General features: G+C 43.5%; 2 protein-coding genes across 3 annotated transcripts; both read left to right on the top strand.

The window, feature by feature from the left end:
* Positions 1–206: 206 nt before the first annotated feature.
* On the top strand, positions 207–13,419 carry LOC307093210 (protein C1orf43). 2 transcript variants are annotated; one of them, XM_079761104.1, is made up of 7 exons: positions 208–461; positions 826–927; positions 8,551–8,668; positions 8,879–8,932; positions 9,558–9,724; positions 9,804–9,862; positions 12,856–13,413. In XM_079761104.1, the coding sequence occupies exons 1-7, from the start codon at positions 396–398 to the stop codon at positions 13,049–13,051; spliced, it is 762 nt and encodes a 253-aa protein (XP_079617230.1). In that variant the 5' UTR covers positions 208–395; the 3' UTR covers positions 13,052–13,413. The 2 variants fall into 2 exon arrangements, with proteins under 2 accessions (XP_079617231.1, XP_079617230.1); XM_079761105.1 differs by lacking the exon at positions 826–927 and having other exon boundaries at positions 207–461; positions 12,856–13,419.
* A 232-nt stretch (positions 13,420–13,651) lies between these two features.
* On the top strand, positions 13,652–19,011 carry CFAP141 (cilia and flagella associated protein 141). The gene is made up of 4 exons (XM_079761106.1): positions 13,652–13,920; positions 14,267–14,307; positions 16,600–16,729; positions 18,654–19,011. The coding sequence occupies exons 1-4, from the start codon at positions 13,888–13,890 to the stop codon at positions 18,753–18,755; spliced, it is 306 nt and encodes a 101-aa protein (XP_079617232.1). The 5' UTR covers positions 13,652–13,887; the 3' UTR covers positions 18,756–19,011.
* The last annotated feature ends 893 nt before the right edge of the window (positions 19,012–19,904 follow it).

Below are 19,904 nucleotides of genomic sequence, written 5' to 3'. Positions count from 1 at the left end.
TGACGCAAAAGGGACGCGCACGCAAGCGTGCGCGTGTCGCCATGCCACGAGAACCTCTCCCCCCGCCTCCTCCACGTAGGCCACGCCCCCTCCACGTGATGCACAGGTGGCCTTCGCTTCCTCTTACTAGCGGAGTTCCGCGTCTCCGCTTTCACCGCTCCCGGGTGCCTTTGCGCGCCTGAGTCACGTGTTGGGGGAGGTGGGAAGGTGTCGTTCTTCTTTACCAGCCTCCCCCGTCCGCCATGTTTTCCGGCCGGGTCCTCCTTGCTCTTTCCGCGTAAGGAAATGGCCGGGGGGTTTCAGAGAACCCAGGTGCCGTTGCCTCGGAGGAGCCCGGGCTGACGAGGCAGGGCCGCGGGGTAAACCGGAGCAGTTCTGCGCGGGGTGGGGAGGCCATGGCGTCCAGCAGTAACTGGCTGTCGGGGGTGAATGTCGTGCTGGTGATGGCCTACGGGAGCCTGGTGAGATTTCCCGACCCTATTCCTGCTGTTGCGTGTGACCAGCCCTTGTCTCCATTCTCCATGCACTCACCTGCACTGTTTCTGGGTTTTGACTCGCATCCCCGGAGTACCTGGGGGCATAAGTCACGGACTCGCACTGCCCCGCCCCTGGCCAAGAACCCTCCCTCTGAACCCTCACACAGGGACCACCCCACGCAGCCGGCTTCCTTTTATCCACCCCTTCTCTGATGGCCTGGCTGTCCCGTTACACCCCCCAAAGCCTCCCGGAGAGCCTGAATGGGGATCTGAAATGAAGGCATGCCTTTTATTCTTTTCCCTGTTTTTTCACTTAAGACTCTTTACTTCTCTCATATCTTTTGGACAGGTGTTTGTGCTGCTATTTATTTTTGTGAAGAGGCAAATCATGCGCTTTGCAATGAAATCCCGAAGGGGACCTCACGTCCCTGTGGGACACAATGCCCCCAAGGTAGGTCCTGAAGGCGCTAGATAGGCCTGGTTTTCCAGATCTGTTAGGGCCCAGAATGAGATTACCTTTGCTTTTAGAAACGACTTTCAAGTCCCTCGTTTTCGTGTCCAGTTACCCACGTTACCTTGTTAGACTGAGCAATAGCTGTCAGTTTGGGGGCTGGCTTACCTGCTCACTGCTGTGGCACGTAGCTTCCCCAGGAACTTCTGTTTCTGCATCTGCAGAATGAAGGGCTTGGGTTAAAATTTCCAACTTTTGTGTTAAGATATCTCCCAGTTCAAATTAAACTACCCAGTGTTTTCTGTTTGTTTAATTTTTTTTAAAAAAAAATTTGTTTTAGCCGAAACCGGTTTGGCTCAGTGGATAGAGCATCGGCCCGCGGACTGAAGGGTCCTGGGTTCGATTCCGGTCAGGGACATGTACCTTGGTTGCGGGCACATCCCTGGTGGGGGGTGTGCAGGAGGCAGCTGATCGATGTTTCTCTCTCATCGATGTTTCTAACTCTCTATCCCTCTCCCTTCCTCTCTGTAAAAAAGCAATAAAGTATATATTTTAAAAAAATTTTTGTTTTAGGATGGGGTTAGGGTGGTTAAAATTAGCCCCAGCAAAATAAGAGTTGCCTCTGCAGAACTTTAGATTTATAAGTAAATCATTTAGTTCCAACACTCACCTTAGAAAGTGAAACCTAAGAAAATGAAACAGTTTACCCAAAGACATTTTAGAAAGTGAGTAACCACTTCTTAATTGATTGCCTTCCTTTCCTTGGCGTAGTTATTTATCTACTGATGAAATTTTATCTCCCAGACCTCTTTCTTAAGTTCCATGATTACATATCCAACTGCCTACCTAACACTTAGATATCTTACAGGCATGTCACACCTAACATACCTAAATCAGAACTCTTGATAACCTACCACCACCCCCATCCTGCTGTTTCTGCCTTCCACTTCTGAGTAAAAGACACCTCTTGCCCTTACCAACCTCTTTTTGTATGGTTCTCCCTTGATCACTGGAACCCAGCTACAGTGGTTGAATTTTCCACTTTTTCATGTGCTGTTACTGTGACCTAGAATGATCTGTTTGTTGGTCTTCACTTGACTAGCTCATTTGTTCTTTAGATCTTAATCTAAATATCATTTCCTCCCAAGAGGAGTGCTTATTATGTATTTAAAATAGGTCCTCCTCTTCATTTTCTCATAGTCCCCTGATTTTTTTTCTAGATAGCATTTTACCACTAATTTTCTTTTATGCTTAATTTTCTATTTGTTTAATGCTTCTCTCTTCCATTAAACTTTAAGCTTCAAGAATGCAGGCCCATACCAGTTTTGTTCACCACTGTAAAGTCAGGGTCTACACATATTAGGTACTCAACTCATTTTAAGTGAAAAGCAGGTTAGTGGGAGAGCTAGAGCTAGTACACAACTCTCAATCCTAGACCAAAGTTCTTTCATTAGCCAGTGCTGTTAACCCTCCCCTCCTTTGCTTATATATTTTATGGAAAACCTCAAGAAAGATGTCATGGCCTGAAATGTCAACAGAGCTCCTTTAACATTCCCATAGGTCCCCAAATGCCATAAAAGGATTAGGATTGGCTTCCAGTATATCATGAGCCAATCAAAACTTTGACTATCTAGAAGCCCCCTGGACTAGATGAGAGCAAGGTTCCTTTTGCTTTAAAAAATTATCAAAATTTTCACCCATTGTTGGTAGAAGTAAAAATTAAACTACTGTGGAAAGTAATTGGCATTATCTAGTAAGATTATACAGGTACCTAATCCACAGCTCAGCAATTCCACTCCTACCATAGATAAATTTTTGCTCATGTGTACCAGAAGATATGTACAAGATTATAGCAGCATTGTTTGTAATACAGTAAGCCCTCGATTTAAGGGACTTCAGATTAAATGGACAAAATTTCTAGTCCATGTGTCATATGTGAAAATTAACACCCTGCTAATTTTAAAATGCTTTTAACCAAGATTTGTTTATAATTAACAGGTTACTTTGTGTTCTTTTTTTTTTTTTAATCTTTTTACAAAGAAATTTTAGCTTTTTTTTTTTTTAATATGTTTTTATTGATTTCAGAGAGAGGGAGAGGGAGATAGAAACATCAATGATGAGAGAGAATCACTGATTGGCTACCTCCTGCACGCCCCCTGGTGGGCATCGAGCCCACAACCCTAGCATGTGCCCTTGACCATAATCGAACCCAGGACTCTTCAGTCCGCAGGGGGATGCTCTATCCACTGAGCCAAACCAGCTAGGGCTACTTTGTGTTCTTAATTCACTGCTATTTTTAACAAATTTTAGCAAATAGGCCATACGTTGGAAAAAAACACTGTAGTGATTTTATCAACATAAATATTATATATCTACAACTATAGTCTACATATTTAAATCTAAGAGTCACAGCTCTTAACAATGTTCAGCAAATGATTAGCACGCAGTCAGACCACATTGTTCATGGTAATTGGTTCTGTTGTCCAATAACATGACTTTCTGCAGTAGTTTTAACTAGTGTGCTAAGCCACGCCCCAGCCATGTGTATTTGTTTACTCTCCATAACTGTTGAATGTGCAAATATATTACATCTATTCAGTATAAATTTAAAATTACTGTAATATACATAGAAAACTTTTCTGTGAAGTTAAGCTTTTTGTACATAATTTTAAATAAATGTATCTACATAGGTAAAAATGGGAAAAATAATTTGTCCATTTTTAACATACACATTCAGAAAACCTATTTTATTATATAATTTTCGGCTTTAATGGACATCCGCTCGCCCAAATTAGTCCATTATATCCAGATTTTACTGTATTTTAAAAAGAAATTGCCTTGGCCGATGTGGTAGGGTGGTTAAAGTGTCAGCCCGCTCACTGAAGGGTTGCAGGTTCCATGCTCACTCAAGGGCCTGTAGCTGGGTTGTAGGTTCCATCCCTGGTCCCCGTTGGGGAGAATTCGAGAGGCAACCGATCAATGTGTCTCTGTCACAGTGTTTTCTCTCAGTCTTTCTCTCTCCCTTTCCCCCCTTTCCTTCCTCCCTCCTACTCTTTCTAAAAATCAATGGAGCCCTAGCTAGTTTGGCTCAGTGGATAGAGCATCAGCCTGCAGACTGAAGGGTCCCAGGTTCGATTCTAATCAAGGGCACATGCCCGGGTTTCAGGCTCAATCCCCAGTAGGGGGCGTGCAGGAGGCAGCCAATCAATGAATCTCTCTCATCATTGATGTTTCTATCTCTCCCTCTCCCTTTCTGAAATCAATAAGAATATTTTTTTAAAAAAATCAGTGGAAAATATATTCTCAAGTGAGGATTAACAAAAAAAGAAAAATATTAAAAAATATATATTTTCATATTTCAGTGGCTGGAATTAAAACAAACTTCCAAAAATAAATAAATAAAAATATTTTTATTGATTTCAGAGAGGAAGGGATGAGGGGGAGAGATAGAAACATCAATGATGAGAGAGAATCATTGATAGGCTGCCTCCTGCATACCCCGCACTGGGAATGGAGCCTGCAACCAGAGTGCCTCAACTGGGAATTGAACCATAACTTCCTGGTTCATAGGTCTGCACTCAACCACTGAACCATGCCAGCTGGGTGGGGGGAATTGTTAATCCAAATGTCTACTGAGAATGGCTATCTGTGTATATAAAAGGCTAATATGCTAAGTGTCTATCTGACTGGTTGCTATGACGCACACTGACCACCAGGAGGCAAACGCTCAATACAGGAGCTACAGTGACACACACTGGCCATTTACAAAGTAATGGCACCGCGGACCTGGTGCCGACAAAGCAACACTCAGCTTCCCCCAAGTGGGACTTAGGCCCCACCACCACCCCTGAGCAACAGCCCACCAAATCGCAATCAGTGCAGCCCACAGCGCAGCCCTGCCCGGAAACGGTCGCTGTGGGTGCTGGGTAATGATGTCACGTAGCAACAACTGGCTTCCTCTCCCTAGTGACTAGTCTCCTTGGAGTTTCTTCAGCCCAGGAACATGACTTGCTTTATAGCCAGGTGCAAACATTTTACACTTCAATCAAATGTCTGAAGTATTTTCCTGTGTCTCATTTCATTTGATTCTCACAGAAGTCCTGGAGTAGATAGATAGGAGACTCGGTAGAATCCTATTTTCTTTTCATTAGCTGGAAAATGGAGATTTAGAGAAAGTTTAGAAACTTGACCTGACTGAAAAGAAGAAAAGGTGGACCTTGAAAATGACTTCAGATTTTCTCACTGCGCAAAATATAGTCAAACACTGCTGCAGTTAAATATTTTACCCTTTCTTCTCCCTGCGTGATCTATAATAATAATATGCTTCATGTTGATATTTACTGCTGTGTTGCAGACAATTACCTGAAAGAGAAGTTGGGGTGCCTCACTGGGCTGGAAGAAGTTTAGCTAAATCAGAAAGCGGGTCAAATTAAGCAAGTTTATTCTATATCTATAAAAGGCTAAGTTGACTCGTGCATGCATGATACGTATAAAGCTCTTGCTGGCGCCAATCGCACACTTGTGTTTTGATCTGTCATTGTCAATCATGAATTTGGTTGACACTTCTATTAAAGAGAAAGGGCAAATAGCGATATTAAAATATTTATTCTAATTAATTTCCTTTCAGTGTGCACGAATCTGTGCACCAGGCCACTAGTATAATTATATAGTTGTATTCTGGAATCCTATAGAAAATGAAAATAAACTGAAGGTAAATATATGAACACAAATAAATCTCCAAAGTATTTGTGAATGTAAGTCGTAAACATGAATGAATCTTGAAAACATCCTGAGTGAAAAAAGTCATTCACAAAAAAATAGGTACCATATGATTCCACTCCATTTATTTATTTTTTTATTGATTTCAGAGACTTGAAGAGGGAGGGAAAGATAGAAATATCAATGATGAAAGAATCATTGATTAGCTCCCTCCTGCATGCCCCCCCCCCCCCAGGCATGTGCCCTTGACCAGAATCAAACCCAGGACCCTTCAGTCCACAGGCCAAAGCTCTATCCACTGAGCCAAACCGGCTAGGGGTGATTCTTTTCCATTTACATGAAATTCTAGAACAGGCAGACTGTATTGATAGAAAGCACATCAGTGTTGCCCAGCGGGAAAGGTTGACTGCAAATGAGGATGAAAAACATTTTGGGGTGATGGAACTCTGTATCTTTTTTTTTTTTTAACCTCATCCAAGGATATGCTTTTCATTGATTTGAGAGAGAGGAAGGTAGAGGGAGAGAAATACTGATTTGGTTGGCTTATCTGCAGTACGTGCCCCAACAGAGGATTGAACCAGCAATCTGGGTATGTGCCTTGACCAGGAATCGAACCTATAATCCTCTGGTGCACACAGGACAATGCTCTAACCAACTGAGCCACACCAGCCAGGGCATGTTCTGTATCTTGATTGGGTATATTCATTTGTCAAAACTCATCCACCTACACAATTAAAATGGTTGCATTTTGTTGCATGTAAATTCACCCTCAATAAAGGTTATTTAAAATTTTGAAAAACGAATTCAAAAAGTATTTTTTCTGTCCTGGTCAGTATCTACAATGGTTAAGAGCGTTGACCCAGGAAGCAAAGGGTTGCAGGTTTGATTCTGGTCAACGGCAAGTACCTGGGTTGCAGGCTCCCCGCCTAGGATGGGACTTGTTCAGGAGGCAACCAATTAATGTGGCTGTCTCACATCAATATTTCTCTCTCTCTCCTCTCTCCCATTCTCTAAAATTAGTGGAAAAAATACCCTCCGGCGATGATTAACAACAACAAAAAAAGAAAAGCCCTCTGCTTTTGTATCTGATACTTCCAGATGAATAAGATGCAGCAATATCACCTTGTATTCCAGAGAAATTTCCTTATGTTTTCTGGTGATGGAACCACTTATGATATGATATGCTGGTATTATACAGGCAGATTCATGTGGCGGTAGTAAAGCATGCACAATGGCTTTGGCAAGATCAGGCTCACACTTGAGTGGGCTCTCAGATTGTGATGATCGTGCAGCTGATTCCTTTCCATTGATTTTCTTTGTCACTAACACTCTCCAGTGGTCATGAGTACTTTTATTTATCTCGCCTCTTGCACATCCCTTGCTTCCAGTTTCACAGACATCAGTTGGGTCCTCTTTTAAATCCTGGATGTTCATCATTGTGTCCTGGGTCTTCCTAAGTGTGAGGGATGGCACCATGTGCCAGATATATCATTTATAAGGCAACAAATTTGCAACAAAATGGAATTTTCCTTTTTTCACCTCTTGTTTAGTTGGTTTTGAATGGTCCTTTGTAGTAATCTCCACTAGACCAGTGTGGTACTTGAACTACTGGAACGCATCCTTATTTGTATAAATTGGAATATCATGAAATGGAGATACTTATTGTCTTTTTTTTTTTTTTTTTTTTTTTTTTTTACTTTTAGAGGGAGAGGGTGAGAGAGAAACATCAATGTGAAAGCATCAATCATCTGCTTCCTACATGCCCCCTACTCAGGCATGTCCCCTGACCAGAAATTGAACTGTCAAATCTTCCGTTGCATGGAACAGCACCCAACTGAGCCACACCAGCCACGGCTGTCCTTTTTAATTTTTCTCTCTCTCTTTTATATATGTGTGTGTGTGTGAGTGTGTGTGTGTGAGTGTGTGTGTGTGTGTGTGTGTGTGTATATATATATATATATATATATAAATTATTGATTTCAGAGAGGAAGGGAGAGGGAGAGACAGAAACATCAGTGATGAGAGAGAATCATTCATAGGCTGCCTACTGCACATTCCACATTGGGGATGGAGCCTGACCGGAAATGGAACCACAACCTCCTGGTTCATAGGTCTCAATGCTCAACCACTGAACCATGCCAGCTGGGCTCTTTTTTTTTTATTATTATTGATTTTTTACAGAGAGGAAGGGAGAGGGATAGAGAGCTAGAAACATCGATGAGAGAGAAACATCGACCAGCTGCCTCCTGCACACCCCCTACCGGGGATGTGCCCGCAACCAATGTACATGCCCTTGACCGGAATCGAACCTGGGACCCTTCAGTCCGCAGACCGATGCTCTATCCACTGAGCCAAACCGGTTTCGGCTAGCTGGGCTCTTTTTAAATTTTGAGGAAGATGCGGTACTCGAGGGTGAAGGGCTTGGTGCTCTTCAGAGCTGAAGCAGCTCATGGTGCCAGAGACATTGCCTGCTGCTGCCACCGACCACACAGCCCGCACACGGTTCAGACTGATAAGGAGAGACCATTCTTTTTTTTATTATTCCTCACCGGAGAACATGTTATTTTTATAGAGAGGGGAAGGAGGAGAGAGAGACTGATCAGTTGTCTCCTGTACATGCCCCAACCAGAGATCAAACCCCACAGCCTAGGTATGTGCCCTGACCTGAATTGAACCCTCAACCTTTCAGTGTATGGGAGGACATTCCAACCAACTGAGCTACACTGGCAAGGGCAAAGAGAGACCATTATTAAATTTTTGAGTCTTACCTTGCAATTTCATTAGCCAAATGAGCATTTTTTCTGCTTCTGTCATCTTAGTTGCTCATTTGCTCTGCTCCATTTCCATATTAATGGAAAGCATAGTACAGGGTAAGTGATTGTGTATTCTTTTCTCTATGAACAGGACTTAAAAGAGGAGATTGATATTCGACTATCCAGGGTTCAGGATATCAAGTATGAACCTCAGCTCCTTGCGGATGATGATGCAAGACTCCTACAGCTGGACACCCAGGGAAATCAGAGTGTGTGGCATCCTCTTGGAGAATACTTCAGTGAGGGGTCCTACAAGTTCAGAGTTCCTTTGCTCTCAGAGTTGTAACATAGCTGCTGGCAAAACCAGCAGCTGTGGGTTCTATGTTCCTGGGTATATGACATGTGGAAGGCAGTTTTTTAGCTTGGAGTTTAGAGACTTTTTTGAGGGTTATGTCTGAGACCACTCTCTTTCTCAACAGGTTGTTACAACTATTTATACAGGATGAAAGCTCTAGATGCCATCCGTGCCTCTGGTAAGGGCTACTTGACAGGGGCCATTCGGAATCCTGAAAGCTCATTTAGGGAAGAGGGGGAGGAATCCACTTTATGTATGTTAGAATTTGTCCTTTCTGCACTATCTCTGGTTAGTAGGAATTTTCCTAGAGTTTTGAGTATTGGGTGACTCTTTTGCATCAGAAAATGACTTAGACAATTATTTCTTCTCCAAAGAGTCTGAATTTGTTTTGTTCTTTAGACCTTAAGTTTCATGAACTGGGTGGTGGTAATTTGCTTGTTTTCCGCAAAAGACAAGCTCTTTTGCTAAGTCCCAGATAGATTATTCTTTAACTTTTTAAATTCTATAACCATTATCATATATACTCTGTCTCTACTAAAACATAGTTTATGTCTTAAAGGCAGGGTGGGCATGTAGGGGGGTAAATAGGAGGGTGACAATCGTGTGTATCATTGGTGTAGCTTACAGTTGTGTTGCCACCACCAAATGGCAACTCTGACACACCTCTATACCTCTGGTCTTCTTAATTCTTTAGAACTTCCCTCCAACTCATTCATTGGACCCATTTCTAAGTTTGGGAAATTAACTAGAAAGGGTAACAAATGGGAGAAGGGGTAGCATTGTGCTATTATTTATCTCCTCAGAAATCCCATTTCATGCTGAAGGCCGGCATCCCCGTTCCTTAATGGGCAAGAATTTTCGCTCCTACCTGCTAGATCTTCGAAACACTAGTACTCCTTTCAAGGGTGTGCGCAAGGCCCTCATTGATACCCTGCTGGATGGCTATGAGACAGCCCGCTATGGGACTGGGGTAAGCTGGGTTGCCACTAAAGGGAGCTAAAGGGATCCCCACACTAAAAGATGCTCACTCTTCCTTCCTTTTTCCTCAGGTCTTTGGCCAGAGAGAGTACCTGCGCTATCAGGAGGCCCTGAGTGAGCTGGCCACAGTGTGAGTTTAGAGGGGAACGTGTCAAAGGGGACTGGTTAGAGGATATGTAGCAGTGCTGGACTGTTTCCATAGTGAGATGGCCTTCTTAAAGCAATATGAACAAAATCCATGGTAACATAAGAGTTGTCAGGTCCTACACAATTAAAACTGCCTCTCGCTCACATTGGAAAGCAGATGTGCCTCGACAAGCTAATAAGCGAACCTTTTGCTTTTGTACACCTCTTTAATTGGTGTAAAAAGGAATCGAGTGTTCAGCACACAAAGATGCCTTCTCTTCCAGGGTCCCAGGGTCCTCCTTCAGTGCCTTGGTCTGATAAAAATAAGATTTAAATGCCACCCATTTTTATTACTACTTTAAGCATTAGTAACCTTCTCTGAAACATAGGACATCACTATAGAGCCAGCTGATGAGTATTTGTGTTATAGGAAAGGAATCAGTGACTTTCTGGGGATGTTTTAGATATGTACTAACGTAGTTTCATTATGTTGTTTATGCAAATCTATAATAATAAAAACATAATATGCTAATTAGACCGGACGGCCGAACCTCAAAACTGTCCGGATGACCTTCCCGATGAAGCTGGGGCTGCGAGGGCCTAGCTCCTTGCACGAATTTCGTGCATCAGGCCTCTGGTGTTGAAATGAAAGGGTAAAAAGGATAAGCCAATCTATATAATAAAGAGGGAATATGCTAATTGGTCCTAATGATGTCCCTGTGATGACTGGTGACCTGTCAATAGGCAGGAGCTGCTGGGCGGGGACGGGAGCGGGGACTTCCGCCCCCAGCACAGGCGTATGCAGGCCTGCCCAGCGTTCACATCATGCTGCCTGCGTGTGTCCCCGCCCAGCGCTGATGTGACACTGCAGGGAGGCCGGGCTTGACAGGTGTGCGGCCGGCCAGTTCTGGGTCTTGCCCAGTGCCGGTGGGGCCAGCCAGGTCTGGGTCTCAAGTGATTTTGAGGCCTGCACAGGTGTGCAGGGACTTGACTCTGGGTCCCACAGCGCACCCCAGAGTCTGACAGGAGGGAGGAGGGAGCCTGATACCCGCACCCAGGACCCATACAGCAGGGCGGTGAGAGCCCCATCCTTCACAGAATCGGCCATTGGTCAGCTTGCTGTCAGCACCCTGACAGCCAGGAATCCATTCACCTGTACCACAGAACCTGACAGCAGGGAGGTGGGAATATGTCTGTAGGCCAACTATTGGCACAAAGTATCTCTGAAGCCGAAAGAAGCTATTGTTGGTGACACAATGTATCATTTTGTTAATGTATGTTTGTTAATAAATTTATGTACTATTTTAATATACATTTTACTACTTTCCTTTCATCTCTGACACTCCTATGATGGAGAAAAGGCAAATTGCAATATTAAAATATTTCCTGTACTTAATTCCATTTTAATGTGCATGAATTTTGTGCACCAGGCCACTAGTCTAGAATAAAAAGTTAGCAGCATGAAAAGAAAGAATACATCTGTTTTCTGATGTGTTGAGTATGGATCTTTCTCAAATGATAAGGGTTATGTCTGTCCTGTCTTTTCTCTGTTTCTAAGAATAAATCACCTTGTTCCTACTAAAAACTACTAGCAATGATAATGAAAATGAGGATGTGCAAAGGATGGAAAAGGGCATTTGGTTTAGAAGTCAGGCAGAAGGCCTGTTCAAAAAAAAAATTTGAAAGACAAATATTTTATGACTCCACTCACTTGAGATGCTTAGAGCAGTTAAATTCATAGAGAGAGAAAGTAGAATGGTGGTTGCCCTGGGGCTGGAGGAAAGAGGGAATAGAGAGTTAATCGGTTGAGGGTTTGTTTTGCAAAATGAAAAAAATTCTGGATATTAGTCGCATAATAGTGTAAATGTACTTAACACTACTAAACTGTAAACATTTAAAAATAGTTAAGATGGGCCCTGGCTAGAGTGGCTCATTTGTTTGGATTGTTGTCCTGTCCACAGGAAGGTCACAGGTTCAATTCCTGGTCAGAGGCACATACCTAGGTTGTATGTTCAATCCCAGTCAGGGCAGGTACGGGAGGCAACCAATTTATATTTCTCAAGTCGATATTTCTTGATCTCTCTCCCTTCCTTTCTCTAAAAAATCAATAAGGTTCTATAAAAAATAGTTAAGATTTAAATATAAAAAATAGTAACTTTTATGTTTACTGTAAAATTTTTTTAATTTAGTCTCTTTGATTTCTAGCTTCTAGAAAGGTTCAATGGATGTAGTGAAAATAGTATAGGCCCTGAAACCTGACAAACTTAGGTTTGAATCCCAGCTTTCATTCACTTAATACCTTTGTGACTTCAAGCAAGTTACTTAATGGACCCTCAGTTTCCTAACCTGCAAAATGAAATGATACCACAATGTAGGAATATTGGGATGTTAAAGTTAGATGTTAGGCAATCACCAAGTTTAATGTCCTAATGTGATCAGTACTCAATAGTTACTTTTATTTTTTTTAACATTTTTTATTGATTTCAGAGAGGAAGGGAGAGGGAGAGAGAGAAATATCAATGATGAGAGAGAATCATCGATCAGCTGTCTCCCGCACACCCCCTACTGGGGATCGAGCCCACAACCCGGGCATGTGCCCTTGGCCGGAATCAAACCTGTGACCCTTCAGTCTGCAGGCCAACGCTCTATCCACTGAGCCAAACTAGCTAGGGCTACTTTTATTCTTATTATTTGATATTCCATTCTCAAGAGATTCTCTGGACTGGGAGAATATTAGCAGCATACACACATTAGGTGACTCAGCAGAATTAAAAGTTTTCTTTAAGGGTAGTGAGATGAGTCCCAGAGGCAGGGACTTATTGGGAAAATTGGTTACTCTGCTATTTCTAAGCTTCCAGGTAGGATTTTGGTAATTAGTTTGTAAATTAATAGGATAGAGACCATTTGTGCTACAACTGCATTTATGGGATGGATGACCTTAGATTCTATTCTTTCATTAGTCCTCATTCTGTCTGTGACCTGCCCTCTGTTCTTCAGGGTCAAAGCACGAAGTGGGAGTTCCCAGCGACAACATCAGTCAGCAGCCAAAGACCTAACCCAGTCTCCTGAAGTTTCCCCAACAACCATCCAGGTGACATACCTCCCCTCCAGCCAGAAGAGTAAACGTGCCAAGCACTTCCTTGAATTGAAGAGCTTTAAGGACAACTATAACACACTAGAGAGTACTCTGTGATGGCGCTGAAGGACTTGCTGTTGATGGAGCCAGAGAGACTGCATTGTGCTTGCCGGGTGCCCCTCAGGTCATCTGGATCAGCAGGCCCAGGCTGGATGGCTGAAGCTCCTGGTCGTGTCCACAGCTCTTAGAGCTCATGCCTAGAGAATCATTCTCCAAACCTTCCGTATGGCCAGTTTCAGAACATCAATTAAGACTTTATTTTCCCTTGGTAGCACTTTATTTCTGGAGTTATAAAATAAGATTTTTTTTTTAATGTTTCTGTCTGAGCTTCCTTAAAAATTCTCACTTGGTTTTGATCATAGTTCATCTGCCTTTTTCTAGACTATAATCCCAAGGCTGAGAGAGTTGGGGTGACAGACAGGGGAAGAATGGTCAGACCAATGCACTGGTCTGACTTTATAAATTAATAAAATAAACAATTAAGCAATGAAGTATATGATTCATTCATTTACAGTTGCCTTTTAGTAAAACAGGCATATGATATGTTCTCTGCACCTGCCTCAGGATACGGCATGAGGATTTGCCTACAGAGAATTGATAGGACTGGACCCTGGATCTGGGACCATACAGATACTCCTTGGGATCCCAACAGAAGAAATCTTAAAATTGGGACTCTGGTCCTTGCTCATAAAATTGCCTGTGTCACTAATAGAACACAAGAACCAGGATTATTTCAAGTGTCTCGGGCATCAGGCCAGGTGACCAATCAACTCCTACCTGTAGGGTCATTGTTGGAGGCAAAAATGTTGCTATGACTACTGAAACCTTGGTTACTGAACCAAACAGAAAGAGCCTGCTCAGTCTCCCAAGAGCACATCAGACAGTCTATAAACATGTCTACGGAAGACCTGCCTGAGACAGAAAAGGTATGCAGAGTTGGAAGGAGAAGCTGGGGTGGAGGGGATTTTCCTTGATGGGGTTTCCAGATAAGCTTACCAGGAGTGGCCCTTATGAGAGAGGCCCTTGATATAACAAGGATAGTAAGAGAAGTGGCAGACTATATCTGACACACACTATGCCTGGCACATAGTGTGTCATACCAACTCCTACCTCTTCTCTCTGATCCATTCTGAAAGGAATAGACCTTTCTTCCTTCCTCCCCTAGAACATTAGCCCCTCTCTAAGGAGATCTCTGTGTCTCCCAGAAGAGCAGGGTCCTAGGGGTGAGGAATGAGATAGAAAGCAGACCAACAGAACTCCCTTTTCTTGCAGAGTTTTCACAGGAACCTGATACTTAAGAAGATGTTGGACAGGTAATCTCTGCTTCTATTTCTTCCCTTACTCTTCAGTTTAACCTTTTACCCTCCTGTACTCCCTGAGCCATCTCTCAGCTCTGGATCACTTTCTAGGGGCTCATCAAGAAGAAAAACAGGCCAAAACCGGTTTGGTTCAGTGGATAGAGCGTTGGTCTGCGGACTGAAGGGTCCCAGGTTCGATTCCGGTCAAGGGCATGTACATTGGTTGTGGGCACATTCCCGGAATGGGGTGTGCAGGAGGCGGCTGGTCGATGTTTCTCTCTCATCGATATTTCTAGCTCTTTATCCCTCTCCCTTCCTCTCTGTAAAACATCAATAAAATATATTTAAAAAAAAAAAAAAAGAAAAGAAGAAAAACAGGCCCTAACCAATTTGGCTCAGTGGATAGAGCGTCAGCCTGTGGACTGAAGGGTCCCGGGTTCGATTCTGGTCAAGGGCATGTACCTTGGTTGCGGGCTCGATCCCCAGTAGAGGGGGTGCAGGAGGCAGCTGATCGATGTTTCTAACTCTCCCTCTCCCTTCCTCTCTGTAAAATCAATAAAACATTTTTTTTAAAAAAGGAAAACAGGTGTGAAGGGGGCCAGAGATAGCTTCCTAGTGCCCACTATGTTAAACTGAATAGACAGTGGTGATTGGTTTTTAATCCTCAGTAGAGGCCATGCTTGATTTTTTATAGAGAAGGGAAGGGAGAGAGAGGGCAATGTTGATGTGAGAGAGAAACATCATTTGCCTTTCCATACGTGCCCAGAGTGGAGATGGAACCTGCAACTTAGGTGTGTCCCCTGACTGGGATTCGAACCCATAACCTTTTGGTGTATGGGACAATGCTCCAATCAACTGAGCAGCACCAGCCAGTGCCTAGACAATGTTTTTTATTGTCCCTTACTTACCATTCTCTAAAGGAAAATCGGAGTTTTTGTTGTCTTATTTTTTATTTTTATTTACTTTTTAAATGTTTTTATTGATTTTTAGAGAGAGGAAGGGAGAGGGACAGGTAGAAACATCGATGAGAGAGTAACATCATTGATCGGCTGCCTCCTGCACACACCCCCACTGGAGATCAAGCCCGCAACCCAGGCATGTACCCTGACCAGGAATTGAACCAGCGACTTCTTGGTTCCTGGGTCCACACTCAACTGCTGAGCCACACCAGCTGGGACGGAAAGTATAGTGTCAGTCACCGGTAACTGACCGGGCGCTTAACATGTTAACTCTTAAATGCCTTTAAGGAGAATGCAAGTATTTATTGCCTGGCATTGTACTAATCATGTGGTAGGTATGCAGTATTTGTTGAATGAGTGAGAAGATTCAAAAGCCTAGGCTGTATATCTCCTTTACCTGAAAGAACTTTTTAAAAAGCACGGGTACGCAGTCATGGGCAGTCTGGCTCAGTGGGAGCATCATCCTGTGCACCAAAAGGAGGCAGGTTTGACTCCTGGTCAGGGCACATACCAGATTGTAGGTTTGATCCCTGTGGGAGGCAACCAACTGATGTTTCTCTCTCTCTCTCTCTCTCTCTCTCTCTCTCTCTCTCTCTCTCTCTCTCTCTCTCTCTCTCTCTCTCCCCCTCTCTCTTTGTCTCTCTGTCTCTCTTGGTCTCTCTCTCTCTCCCTCCTCCCTCACTCCCCCTTCTTCTCTAAAATCAATCAGTCAGTAAAAGTGAAAAAGGTGAAACCACCCAGCTAAGTATATTATGATACAGAAATGCTAGGCAGCCTTTAAACAGAATGAAGCAAAACTTCTGTGTGCTGATATGAACAGTCCAAATTGTTAAGTCATGCTGCCTATATAAATAGGCTTTTATGAAAAAATTAAAAGATGTACTTGCTGGTATCTGATAGAAACATTTTCTGGAAAGATACACAAGAAACTGATAGCTTTGTTGAGAAGGACTGGAGCAGAAGAATGAAGCTTTCACACTATATTTCTGTATAGATTTAATTTTCTAGTAATCTGTAAAAAATACTTGAATTTTAAAAAAATCTCTGGGGCCCTAGTTGGTTTGGCTCAGTGGATAGAGCATTGGCCTACGAACTGAAGGGCTCCAGGTTAAATTCCAGTCAAGGGCACATGCCTGGGTTGCAGGCTCGATCCTCAGTAGGGGGCATGCAGGAGGCAACCAATCAATGATTCTTTCTCATCATTGATGTTTCTATCCCTCTCTCCCTCTCCCTTCCTCTCTGAAAAGAAAAAAAACACACACAAAAAAACCCAGCAGACACAATGATGGGGTTTTTGTCTCCATTCCTAACTCTCACCCACTCTCACCCTACCTCTATACCTGGGCAGGTGGCGAAACGCACACACTCTCTGTCTGTGGCAGACGACGTTGAGCCAGAGGAGAAACCCTTATGCTATTCTGAGGATTCAGGAGTCCATGGTACAGGAGTTGGCACTGGCCAACAAGCAACTATTGATGGTGAGTTCTAGCAAGGATGACCTTAAGTCTCATCCACTTCCGCTCTGTGCACACTGAGATTCCCAAACTCTTAATCTCTGCTATTACTCACCCTGCCATTACTTTCCTCTGAGGTTTTCACTATTGCACCAAAGCAATAACTCTTTAACATGTTAAGCACCCAGCCTGTTTTGTCTTCCGGACGGGAAGTATAGTGTCAGTCACCGGTAACTGACCGGTCGCTTAACGTGAGAACTCTTAAATGCCTTAAGCTCCTTTTTACTAAGTGATTCTTTGCATTCAGCTGCAGATGGAACATTACAGAGTTCCCAAGTTCAGTCTAGCCCTTGCTCCTCTCATTCTGGTGAGACTCAAAACTGCTTTAGTGCCCAGCACCTGTCTCTCAGAATCTCTCTCCCTGGGGTCCCCAATTGTTACCATCTTTGTATCCCAGGTGCCTAGCGGAGTTCCTGGTTCATGATATGTTCTCAGCAAATAATTGCTGAACATGGGGCTTCACCCTGGAGAAAAAAATCAGATAGGCTTCCCTTTCAATGGTTTAGCCTCTATGCTCCTGCTTAGCTTTATGTCACAGCTAAGTCCAGACCCAAGAGAACATGATAGGATAACGGGAAAGCAACCTGGGTAAACAGAGGACAACATCATACTGTGGATGAAAAGGGGCCACATACTAAAACTGACAAGTTCAGGGAAGGCCTGCATGGCGGCCTTACAAACTCAGAGACTTAAAATAACCACAAAGAATGGTCTGAAATTAAAACTTTTTAACTAGCCTGCTGTAGTGGCTCAGGTAATTGAGCGTTGTCCTGTGCACTGAAAGGTTGTCAGTACCTGGGTTGTGGGTTCGATCCCTGGTGGGGGCACATATGGAAGGCAACTGATAGATGTTTCTCTCTCTCATTGATGTTTTTCTCCCCCTTCCTCTCTTTAAGTATGACCTCCGGTAAGGATTAAAAAAACAAAACTTGTTAACTAAAAGAAGTTTATGGTGGGTGATCATGTCCTGGAATAGAATCTTCCCTGAAAAAGATCAATTTTCACCTTAGTTAAGTCTGTCTATTGTCTTTTTGTATCTACGATAACATACCTTTAGAATGTCAAAATAATTCACTTAAAAGTTTTTTGGTGTTTTTGTTTTTGTTTTGTTTTTTGAGAGGAAGGGAGAAATAGAAACATTAATGATGAGAGAATCACTCATCGCCTGCCTCCTGCAAGCTCCCTACTGAGGATCAAGCCCTCAACCCAGGCATGTGCCCTGACCGGGAATGGAACCATGACCTCTTGGTTCATAGGACAATGCTCAACCACTGAGCCACATCGGCCAGGCCAAAATAATTTACTTTTTCTGGACCCCTCAAAGTACAGCTGCTGAACCAAAGTGGAGACCACAAATCTCCTCACTGTTATTGAGTTAATTGTTGACTTAATTTTTTATCCAATCCCAAAGGTTCCCTCACCCCTGCTTTGCTTTCTCCTGCCTCCCTAATCTATCACCAATAAATTTCATATAACCCACTTACGTCTTCTCTTTTGATTGTAATGTATAAAATAAGATGCAAAACTGCCATTCTCTGGAGCATTTTCTCAGTCCATTGAGATTTTGCTTTCTGGCAATTGTCAACAGTTCGGCTCAAATAAACTCACAAAAAATTTTCTATAGCCCAGCCAGTGTGGCTCAGTGGTTGAGCTTCGACCTATGAACCAGGAGGTCACGGTTTGATTCCTAGTCAGGGCACATGCCTGGGTGTGGGCTCCACCCCCAGTGGGGGGCGTGCAGGAGGCAGCCAGTCGTTCTCTCTCATCATTGGTATTTCTATCTCCCTCTCCCTTCCTCTCTGAAATCAATAAAAATATATTTTTAAAAATTCTCTACAGGTTTGAATGCTTCTTGTGTTGACAATATTCTATTGTGCCTTCCCACCAGGTCCGTCAAGCTGCCCTGCACCAGCTGTTTGAAAAGGAGCATCAGCAGTACCAGCGGGAACTAAGTCAGATGGGCAAAGCTTTTTACGTGGAAAGATTCTGATGCCATCCGAAACACTGTCCTTCCATTTTCATCATGCCCACTAGCCTAATCCTCTCAAGCTCCTACCACCTTGAACTTCCTTCCCCAAACACATCTGGATCTAGTTATCTGTCCACAACTTAAGGTGGTGCTCCTACTCGTGCCTCTCAACCTTCTGGTGCTATTTGGGAAACCATCTGTGAAAAACTGAAGAAAAAAATACACCAAGAGTGACACCTTGTGGTCAGAATGATAGATGTAATGTTGATGTAAGGTTGGGGGGAAGATGGAGAGATGGACAATGTGAGAGAATCCTTATTTGGTTTAATAAATAAAGCTAGTTCTTAAAGCTTCAAACGTAGCTCCTGGCCGGTGTGGCTCAGTTGGTTGGAGCATCATCCCGTACACCCCAGAACATGCTGGGTGCGATTCCTGATCGGGCACATACCCAGCTTGCAGATTTGATCTCCAGTTGGGGCCCATTGCTAGAGGCAACGAATTGATGTTTCTCTCTCACATCTATGTTTCTCTCTCCCCACCCTTCCTTCCCGTCTCTAAAAAATCAATTAAAACCCTGGGCAGCCCTAGCTGGTTTGGCTCAGTGGATAGAGCTCGGCCTGCGGACCAAAGGGTCCAGGGTTCAGTTCCAGTCAAGGGCATGTACCTTGGTTGCAGGTTCTTCCCCGGCCCAGGCCCTGGTCAGAGCTCATGCAGGAGGCAACCAATCAATATGTCTCTCTTACATTGATGTTTCTGTCTTTCCCTCTCTCTTCCACTCTCCCTAAAAGTTAATGGAAATATATCCTCAGGTGAAGATTAACAAAAAAACCCTGGCCAGTTAGGCTCAGTTGAGGATCATCCCATGCACCAAAAGGTTACTGGTTTGATTCCCATTCGGGGCACATGCCCGGGTTGCAGGCAAGCGTGCAGAAGGCAGCCTCCCCAACTCCTGCCCCACTGAGGCAGAGATCGAAACTGCAACCAGGTACCTGCCCTTGTCTGGAATTGAACCCGAGACCCTTGGGTGCTTGGGCTGAAGTTCTAACCACTGAGCAAAACCGGTCAGGACTCCACTAATATTTTTCTGTACACTTGATAACTCTGAATGTAGCTATTAATCCACAGCCACTCTGGTGCTTGAGTATCAGGAGTTCTGGGTTTTAGGTTTTG

The sequence above is a fragment of the Cnephaeus nilssonii genome (genome assembly GCF_951640355.1).
Source record: "Cnephaeus nilssonii genome assembly, chromosome: 21".
NCBI classification, from domain to species: domain Eukaryota; kingdom Metazoa; phylum Chordata; class Mammalia; order Chiroptera; family Vespertilionidae; genus Cnephaeus; species Cnephaeus nilssonii.
The sequence above is the reverse complement of the archived record's forward strand: the minus strand, read 5'-3'. Positions and strand labels throughout refer to the sequence as shown.

What these genes read in the sequence shown, in the direction of transcription:
- LOC307093210 (XM_079761104.1), top strand. Translation starts at nt 396, where the DNA reads ATGGCGTCCAGCAGTAACTGGCTGTCGGGGGTGAATGTCGTGCTGGTG. An exon ending in GGACACCCAGGGAAATCAGA is followed by an intron (nt 8,669 to 8,878) that starts GTGTGTGGCATC and finishes CTTTCTCAACAG; the next exon opens with GTTGTTACAACTATTTATAC. An exon ending in AGATGCCATCCGTGCCTCTG is followed by an intron (nt 8,933 to 9,557) that starts GTAAGGGCTACT and finishes TTATCTCCTCAG; the next exon opens with AAATCCCATTTCATGCTGAA.
- CFAP141 (XM_079761106.1), top strand. Translation starts at nt 13,888, where the DNA reads ATGTCTACGGAAGACCTGCCTGAGACAGAAAAG. An exon ending in CTTAAGAAGATGTTGGACAG is followed by an intron (nt 14,308 to 16,599) that starts GTAATCTCTGCT and finishes ATACCTGGGCAG; the next exon opens with GTGGCGAAACGCACACACTC. An exon ending in CCAACAAGCAACTATTGATG is followed by an intron (nt 16,730 to 18,653) that starts GTGAGTTCTAGC and finishes CCTTCCCACCAG; the next exon opens with GTCCGTCAAGCTGCCCTGCA.